Source organism: Coloeus monedula (genome assembly GCF_965178545.1).
Source record: "Coloeus monedula genome assembly, chromosome: 1".
Lineage (NCBI taxonomy): Eukaryota > Metazoa > Chordata > Aves > Passeriformes > Corvidae > Coloeus > Coloeus monedula.
Window position 1 is genome coordinate 35,808,834 of NC_138781.1, and position 10,170 is coordinate 35,819,003.

General features: G+C 42.6%; 1 protein-coding gene across 2 annotated transcripts in view; it reads right to left on the reverse strand.

The window, feature by feature from the left end:
- Window positions 1-9,817, reverse strand: part of ANKRD28 (ankyrin repeat domain 28) — a gene marked incomplete at its 3' end in the record, with an annotated part of 117,897 nt that extends 108,080 nt beyond the window's left edge. The window contains exon 1 of one of the 2 annotated variants that reach the window (XM_082279319.1): window positions 9,738-9,817. In XM_082279319.1, coding sequence (XP_082135445.1) covers window positions 9,738-9,764 — 27 coding nt within the window. In that variant the 5' untranslated portion in view covers window positions 9,765-9,817. The remainder of the gene's footprint in view (window positions 1-9,737) is intronic. The other variant, XM_082279318.1, reaches the window with a different exon arrangement.
- Between the last annotated feature and the right edge of the window lie 353 nt (window positions 9,818-10,170).

Sequence of the window (10,170 nt, forward strand, 5' to 3'; positions counted from 1 at the left end):
GGAGAAGAGCACTGCTAATATCAGTGTGGCAAACTTCCAGGAAAGAGGAGCTGAACTTCTCTGACAATCTCCACAGCACCGCTGGCATTGCTGTTCCTCCTGTCGTTCAAACAGATACTGTTTCTTCGGCTTATGTAAGTTCCAGCAGAGAGCTTTATAGAAGGAAACATCTTGCTGCTCCCCCATGTAAGCGTTGGGATGTCGAGACAGGAAACCAGTGTGATATCCTAAATTGTGTGGGGTATTTTGTACAGCAAAAGAGAGCCTTCCAGATGACCTTATTGTTCAGGTTAGCATGCAAAGATATAATCAACAGTCTTTTAACAGTCATGGCAATTTTTCTGCAAAATTCTTCTAACACTTGTGGACACAGACTCGTGTGCCATGGCACTTGAATTATGTATGCAGTAAGCTTAATACTTAAATGATTACTAAAGCTATTTTAACACATGCAGAGTATTACAGAAATTTTACCACCCTTCAGGTATGAAAACCCCATAAATAATCTGTTTAAATGAAAGCTATGAAAAATATCACATTTTTAAAATAATTCTGGCTTGCTAGATGTTGAGAGTTAAAAAAATTTAAAAAGGAAGCAATTTCCTGATGTGAAGAGTCAAAGGCCTTTCAGAGACAAAATATGTGGCTGCATGCAGCTATACTTGTGCTTTCAAAATAACAAATTTGATATACATGATCCAAAAACATTTTTTACATCTCTGGGTGTACAAAAACAGCAGGAAGCATCCTCTTCTGTATACTATTCACAGTGTTAGTTTGAGATTATAGATGCTGTGAAAGTCCCCTTCCTGTGCTGTAAAAAGGTACAGTAGGTAGAAAAAGGAATCAAGATCTTGAAGTCATTGCAAACACAGCTCCACAGGGTAGCTGGATATACCTGTTGATTTTTGGATGATCCTTGACTATGAAACTTGAAGTTCATCAGAAGAGTATTGCTGTTCACTGTCGCTGATTAGCAGTGATATTCTAACCATTTTTGTCCTCCTGGTTCTCCCTGGTGTTTTATACATCCTCTCTTCACCTTTCTTTTTCACTCTCATTATGAAAACATTCAAAGAACTCCTCTCTTGAGCTCTGTTTCTTATGGAGTAGATTAACTTGACTATTTACAGTAATATAATTTGCTAAATTTATGGTAAAAAGAATAGAGAAATGTCTATGGACAAGTAATAAAATGTTACTTACTTGTTACTTGAAAGGTTCTATTTTAATAGATTTACCATTCTGAGAGCTACATAGTGTTGGATAATGTCCGTGTGCTTGTGGATGGAAAGAAACTGCAAACAATATCATGGGGTAGGAGTGGAAGAAATAAATGAGCTGGATCAGTACTACAGGATCAGTACTGTTGCAGGTCAATAATGGCCTTCGCAACCTTGCAGGTGGCAGAAACAAGAAGAGAAAGTGTTCTTCTACAAGTACTCCTTAATACTGAAAATTATCCCCCAGAATGAAAGAGCACTGTTTAAAAAAAAAAAGAAAAAGGCAAAATACAGCAGACCTATAAAACAAAATACAGCTCCTGGAACTGAGACAGGAGCAAAGGAAATAAAAGCCATCAGGCAGTATCAACACAGGGTTCTGATTTGGCAGAGACTGCACAGCAACACAGTATTAAGCAGAAGACCTCTTTTTATTGATCCTCATGTTTTAGCAAACACAGCAAGAACTGAACAAAACTCTGCAGTTACAAAGGGACAGAGGAGAGGGGTAGGGAATTCCATTAACATGCTACTTCTGTAGCATCCTTCCACCATGACTTGAGACATTGCACTAATTCGAAACAATGACTAATAATGTAACCAGAAAAACAATGCTAGCATTTTGTTTTTCTTCCTCTCCTGATTTTATGTCCTTCATTTGAACCTACCAACAATACTTTGTGGGGACACAGTGGTGAATGAAATGTTAGTAGACACTACACTGAGATCTGAGACAGGAAAGACACACCAAGTCCTTGGGATGAAAAAAAGGACTTGCATAGATTACCTGCCCACTCTCATGACAGAAGAAGCAGATGTCCTGAAGATGGGACAGGGAATGAGAGAATACCAATTATCCCTAACACTGTACAAAACTCAGTCTGCAGCGATGGATTTAAATTACTTATTTTTAGTTATAGATTATGTTAGTATATTAATAACTACAGAACTTCCTGAAAATGTTTTTTACTGCCCCCAGGTGAGCTCTCTATGAACACAAGTAGTTCCTTCAGCTGTGAGCTGGGTAGATCCCTGGTCTGTTATGCTGCCTGCTCCTTGATGACCAGGTTCCTGGTAGAAGGTTCAACTTCCTCCTTCATCAAGGGGACCAGCATAGATGGAGCTATCAAAATACAATCAAAAAGGAGGACAAACAGCAAAATCTTGAAACAAAACATGGATTCTTCATGATTGCTAAAATTTTTGTAAGCTCTAAAAAAGGCTCAATGGTCTCAATGCTTTAAATACTGTAATTTCATTTTCATTTTGTCATGCTGACTGTCCTTGCTTGTGCTCCCTTCTCCTCCTTCATTAAGACACTGTTGTACCTTCACTTTCCAAAGTAAAAAAAAAAAAAAAAATCCAGATATATCCAAACTTTCTTCTCTGCACCAGATGGAAGCAAATACAGGACTTCAGCACAAAGTGAGAGTGCACCTTAACTATAATTGCATGGCTGCAAAATGACCAAGAATGACTTGTAAGCAAATGCTCATCATCTTGAATTAGAAAGGCCATTAAGTGAAGTTCATTGTCTGAGAGTATGGAAACATTAAACATTTCGGATGACTTCACAACAGTTCAAGACACAGTGAGAATTAGACTTAACTCATGCAAACAGGCAGTTAGCCACAAAACCTGAACATTCAGGAAGTTCTATTATGAGTCAGTTACAATTACTCGTAAACACTTTCATCCCTATCCCTGTAAATTTATTTCTGAAGTTTAACAACATAAGCTTAAGTCGTTTTTTCCTTTTGTTTTACCAGACCCCAGGTGTTAGAATAGGCAGATCTCTGCTTCACTGTTCTCCAATTTATACACAATTTCAGTAATTTACTGAGAAAAATATTTGTGCTCAGGCTGCCCTAAATAGGTAGAATTTATTAATGTAAAAAACAATCTACTTACACAGTACCGTTCACTCAATTCACATACATACATTACTGTAGAGATAGACAAAATCTCAGATTATATTCAATTCACAGTAAAGAGCATCTCATTATTTTAGGACAGAAGTCTTCAGGTGCTTCAGCTAACAAGTAGTTTCTCAATCTACAAGGATGCTACGAACTAACTATTTCGCCCCTCTTTTATTTGCATATCACTGCTGGTGCTTCCTCTTTATCTCTGTGCACCCACACAGCTGGCTACAAGTCTCATCTTCCCTTCTCTCCCAACTACTCAGTCCCACCACTCTTATATTAGCTCTGGTTTCTTGTGCTGAAATGGGTCAGTGCTGTATAATTCATCAACACCAGAATCACAACTGAATTAACAGAGTTAAACGGGTATACTCCCACCCTTTTGGGCGAGTGCTAATGTCTTCACTAAGGAAAGAATAACATTCCCTGATAATTTGGAGTTGAAACATTAAGATTCTTTTCTCATTTGCACAAAGGATAACACCAAGACACCTTATTTCAGATGAATCCTCAAATGCCAGATTAGAACTTGTCCTCCACCCCCAACAATGAAAGGAAAACAAAACCCCCAAAAATCAGCACTGTAAGCATGCTCCCAGCACTTAGTGATGCACTGCTTTGTTTACTTTTTTATTGATGTGAAATGTTCTGTGATTTGTATTGCAATACAGGTTATTTAAACACAAACATTATAAATAACTTTGAAACAGTTAGTCACTGTAACTAAGGCAACGAGTCTCCCACTCAATTTCCAGAAATAGGAGTAAGGAATAGAGGTAAGAACAAAGTAGAAAGTTGGCAGGAGCAAGAAAACAAATCATCAGATAATAGTTTGAACTCGGGATGGCCCATCCGATTAGAGAAAAATATCAGGTATAGCAACTGAGAAACAAACTAGCTGACAAAAGAGGAGGTAGAGGATATGAAGTATATAATACCAAATATACTTAATTTCAATAATCTTATTCCACAACCCACTTCAGTGAATGGAACAACCGTAGGAATCTGGGAAACCAACAGTGTCCATGTCTGATAGCTAACTGCTAGTTTAGGGTCTCAACAGTTACTAGTTTCCTACAGGAATCATCTTTTTTTATGGGTGCTAAGGAAGTCATTTCTTGATAGAGATGTGCACATTTGCCTCATTTTTCCCCTGATATTTGCCTCCAAATAATGGTCAGAAACCTTCGATGCTATCTACATGAATAGACTTTTATATCCTCACAGAAGGCTGCTGAGTTAACAGGATCTGCCTTAAGGATCCGACTGTGGAATCAAGGCTTGCTTTGTTTCTCCCCCACCTTTTTTTTCCTTCTTCTTTTAAAAAGTTTATTTTCTTGACTGAAGAGAACTGCTTGTTCACAAGTTAAAAGTTCCCAAGTATTCATCGGGCAATCTGATCCCCACAAACGAACACGTGGTAGAACCAGGTTCTCTCAACACATTCTAATGGAAGGGCTGGTAATTACTGCATATAACAAGATAAACAGAGTTCAAGTTACTCCAAGTTGTCCACCAGCTAAAGAAACTTATCTTCTCAGCACATGTAAGTTCTTAGCCTGGGAACAAGAGAACTAAGACTTCAGGTCTTGGAAAAAATTACAATTTCTTAATTTAATTATCTTGTATGCAGTTTAAAAATATTAGATGCAAATTTTAGGAAGAACATATGATGGACAACAGAGCACAAAGAGTTGGTTCTTAACTATTACAAGACTCATGAAAGAAATGATTGGGTTTTTAAAAAGAAGAGTAACTTTAAAGTAACTTCTACCAAAAAAGTAAAAAATAAAACACATATCTCATTAGTCTACATCTGAACAGAATTTGTAGAGCAATACCACATAATTCCATTCCCACCATATCCCTCCCTCACTGAACAGCAGCAGCTCCTTTTCATCACTACAGGAGACCATTCCTCCTCTAAGTGTAACAAGGAGCTAGTTGGGACATTTATTCTTGGCATGAATTCTAAAAGAATGAAGTCTAACGCTGGCAGTAATGAAAATAGCAACCATAGAGGCATTCAGAGCGTTCACTATGACACTGCAAACATTTGTTTAACTGCCAATTGAACAAGATCCATCTTAGCTAAGAGAAAGATATAAATGGGCAATAAAGAAGTCAGTGCTCTCACTGTTCAAGGACTTTAAAGATAACCGGTCACTCTAATATCCTCATGCAGTTATTCCACCTCAGATCCTTACTACTCATATCTGACTTCTGGAAATAAATGCACTGCTTCATGCACAGTCTAGCAGTCATACAGAAAAATCCCATACAAAACCCCGTCAAATGCCCATCATTATTAGTCCTAAGACATCTTCCTATTACATATTTAAGATTCAGAGAAAATGGGAAACACATAATTAAAACTATGATGCACTGAAAGAAAAAAATAAAGCTTTACCAAATACAATGACATTGCATCCTTTGAGTTTTGCCAGAAATAGTTATACAGCTGCAAAACTAAAGAAAAAAAAATCAGCCAGTTTTGATCAGTTACATACCTTTCAACAAAACTAAGCTGAGATGTAGGCTTATGTGAGCCTAAAAGATCACCTGTAGGCACATATGCAGGTAAGGCTTGTAACAGAAAAGGAATGAATCCCTGGGCTGTTGGGCAATCCAAATTTCACCTACACACTAAGAAAAACTAAGCTGTCAATTACTGCTTAGGTATAAGAGAGACTAATTCACAACCCCTTAAAGCAAGAATTTATCTGTTCTGGGAAACAGTTAATCTACCTAGAAACTATGACTGCATAACAAAAACACCCCAGAAGACACTTAGCCTTTCACAGTTAGCTATGCAGAGGTGAGAGGGCTTTGACACAGGAGACCAAGGCATACCACTACGGATATCCACAAGCTAAGTTACTACTTCTTTTTTTTCCCATCCCATACCTTCCCTTCCACACACTCCCCCACAAAAAAAAAACCAAACAAAAAAAAACAAAAAAAACCCCCACCAAACAAAACCAAAATCACAAACAACACAAAAAAAAAGATTTTGTGATAAAATTTTGTGATTAGTGACCCTTGACCTAAATTGGAGTTTCAGTGCAGTTTCTTACAGCAGTGTACCACAGCATTTCAGGAAGCAACAAACTTTTATGGGCTTCATCTCACTTAGCATTTTTGTAGTTAAAGCAACATCTCATCTAGAAGAACATCTTGATATATTGATGCCTGGTATAGAGGCATCAATATATGAAGATAATACAAAGGCAAACAAATATAAGAGCAAATACCTCAATCATGAGGTACATTTACAGTATTTTTCATCTCTACCTTGAATAGTTTAAACTTCAGAATGTGCAGATTTGCTTCCTTTTTATTAAACAACTGCACAAAACCCCAAGAGCAACGAGAACAATCTACAGCTTCTAAATCGACACTTGAATGATTCTGAGTTAAAGTTTGCTATTGAGCATTACAGGTATCAGCTTTGCCCAATACAATTCAATTTAGCTTTAAATGCAATTTTTGCAAACATGGCTTATTAGTTTTTTTGATACCTAATATATTTTGAAAGCAAACATAAGTCACTTCTCAAAGTGCAGTGTACACCCTCAGTTATGTAAAAACTTTGAAATCTATTCCTACCTAGTAGGATGGCAAAGCAATAAAGCTCAAGTAGTAACACAAATTTATAGATAATGTACTGGCTGGCTGGTTGTTGAACCCAAGGAAAGGCCTACTTTTCTCAGTGCGTGGAAAACCTGTATTGTGAAGGTTAAGCGTGTCAAATCAGCCTCCAGAGACAAACAAATATTTGAGCTTCACAAACACATTAAGCATCTGCAGGATCAAAGTTTTGTTTATCAGGTACTAAGTAAATTAAATCAAGCAAGCGGAACTGGGATTTCACCCTCCGAGCTCAACTAAGAGCCTCAGAGCAGAATTTCTCACCTCATTGTAACTTCCCGAGCACTGCTTTTACACTAGCTTGCAGTAACTTGAAAAACTAAGCAAGTGTAAGAAAACACTAAGCTTCTTGTATCCCATAAGTCTGCCTGTCCACAGCATAATGCTGACACTTAATGCAGAGCCCTTCTACATTATCAAAAAACAAAATCAACAGGTTTATGTTGAATTTGGAAAAATAGTCTTGATAATTACATTTAAGTAATACTTTATTTAGTAAAATCGTTGTTTCAGAAAGTTATTACTCTGACTGTTGCAGAAAGAAACTAGCAAATCACTTCCCTTCTTCATACTAGCTGAACAGTACAAACAACAGAGCAGCCTTTGCATTTCGCTGTGAAGCACAGCCACCACTGAAGAAACAGAGTCACTATTCGGACTACAAACACACGAGACAATTTGTTTTATTCTAACCAAACACACCACTGTGAAGCAAAGCATATGGTTCAAGCAAACAGGAAGCATGTTTCATGAACTACTGAAGAGAAACACCTCTACTCCAATACAGTACCATGGGGCCGGTTTTCATAAAGAGCAGGTGGTGCTCCAGTCTCAGCACAGCATCCTGTCCTCAAGTCGAGACATCTTGCAGCACACTGCAACACTGACCTGCAGGAATGCTCTGTAACTACCAAAGCCGAGGGATTTCATGTTAACATGACTCCTCCTGACTTTTTGGCATTCTTAAACAGTTTTAACAGAATTTAGTTTGAAATAACTGATTTGTCAAGCAACTGACACTTCAGCAGCAGAAATGCAGCTGCTGCTAAAAGTCACTCCCTCTACAAAAGACTGGTCAAAACCAGCACTCCCTTCCTTCTCTCCTTCTCTTCCCTGTCCTAGCACCCCTTCCTTTATCAGAAAGAATACTTCAATTACCAGTGTATCAATTCACCTTTACAGATCTGTGAAGCGTCTAAGAAGTTCACCTTGTACTTCTTCTGGATTAAAACTTGCATTACGACAGAAGCTGAAAGCCTCACATGCATTACTCTGTCAAACCAATGGTCCCACACAGTCCAGTATTTCACTTCAACATCCGACAATAGCAGAATCCTTCCCAGAAGAAAAGTTTTTCAATACAGTACTTTCATGTTAACATATTGATTATGGAGTTTTTGCTAACTATTCACAATGATTACTCGCAGAAGAGTTGTAGTTCTTGGTTTTAAGAGAAGGGCTTGTTTAATAGAAGAGATGAACAAGTACTTATTTCTGTGGAAAGTCTCCCATAAAAGAACAGCAACAAAGCCTGAAAGGAAACCTAACTCAAAGGACACTAAATATATTTCAGATCCACAATTCTTGCTCAATCATAGATGTGTTTCTAAAACAACATGAGACTTCACAAAGTTTACATACAATATAGCGGGATACAAGAGATCCCAGCCCCATATTGCCAAATGTTCCTTAGAACAAAATCCTAAGGCACCATGCAACCTAAGTGTGAAAACACAGATGAGTATGTAATTAATGAAAGGACTCGCAGGTAAGGATGAGCTGATACTGATCAGCATAACAAACACAGGATACCAGATGCCTAACCACCCCCAAGTTTCTACAGGCTTTTTTTCTGCGGGGCTTTTTTTTTTTTTTTTTTTTTGGAAGGAGGTGGGGTCTTCAAGTGTTACACTTGGTTATCTTTCCGGAAGAGTAACACGGAGACCCACAGCAGGATGTATGAGTTTTTACACGGAATTTGGCCTCACGCACATGAAAACACGAGAAAACACCATTCCTAAGAAACATCTTTCCATCGGCGGCAAACTGGCAGCGCAGACCCTCCCACCTTTGTATCCTGATACCGCACAGGAGACAATAGGTAGGACAGGGGAGACATCAGGAAAGGACAGAGCAGCCAAGACAAGTATTTTTCACCAGCTGGGATGGAAACCGAAGAGCCTGGCAGACAAAGAAGGGTGTGATGCGACGAGAGCAACAACCCACTGAAGGCACGAAGAACCTCCTTCGCTTTCAGGAGGGGAGCGCGGGCTCAGGGAAGGTTTGTCAAGACCGCGGGAGGCGAAAGGCACGGCGACCGAACAAAAGATTTTAAAGGCCTGGAAGGGAAAGGTGCAGGGACGAGCAGGCGGCTCCCGGCACGTGAAACTGCGCAGGGCCAGGGCCAGGTCCGGGTCCGGGGGAGCGGCGCCAGCTCCATCTCCGTCTCCCGGGCACGCCGCCTCCCGCCGGCCGTCTCCAGGTCGATCCCCTCCCAGCGGCCAGTCCCTCAGGCCCAGGTACCCCCGTCCAGAGACCCTTCCCTTCCCAAAACAGGCGCGGGGCAGGGCTGGCCCGGGGGGAGCCCTCAGACCCACCCCCATCACCCGTCCTGGGCTTCCCCTCCGCTCCGGGGCGGGCGCTCGGCACGGACCCGCCGGCGAGGCAAGGCGAGGGGCGGGCGGGCTGCCGCGGCCACCTGTTCGGCCCGGTACCTGCGAGGCAGGACGACCCCCGCCCGCCCAGCGGGGGCACCGGGCGCACATGGCGACTCCCACCCAGCCCGGACCCCGGCGGCGGCGGCGGCAGCAGCCATGCTGCCTCCCGCTGCCCGCCGCCTGTCACCCGCGCAGGCACAGCACCCCGCGGCGGCGGCGGAGGGCGCGCCCGGCGGCACCGGGAGGGGAGGGAAAGGGAAGGGAAGCTCGGGAATACCCACCTGCTCGCGGAGTTTCAGGAACACCATGGCGAGCGCGCGCCGCCGCCTCCGCCCGCCGCCAACGACTCCCGGCTCCGCGCGCCGCGCGGCCACGCCCCCCCGCCGCCGCCGCCGCCCGCGCGCCGGCCGCGCCCCCGGCCACGCCCCCCTCGCCCGCCGCCACCGCCCCGTGCCGGGGCCGCGCGCCGTGCCCCGCTGGGGGCGGGGCCTCCCCGCGCCCCGCCCCGCCCCGCCGGCCCCGCCCCGGCTCTCGCGCGCCCGAGCAGCTTCCGGGATGAACCCGCCCGCCCGCGCCACCAAGGGCCTCGCTGATTGGCCCTCGGGAGGCGGGGCAGAGTAAGGGAGGCGCTGATTGGCGGGTCGGGCGCGGCGGGCCCGGCACGGGGAGTTAACGTGAGATGGGCACGTGGGGGCGGTGGGACCGGCCCGGGGG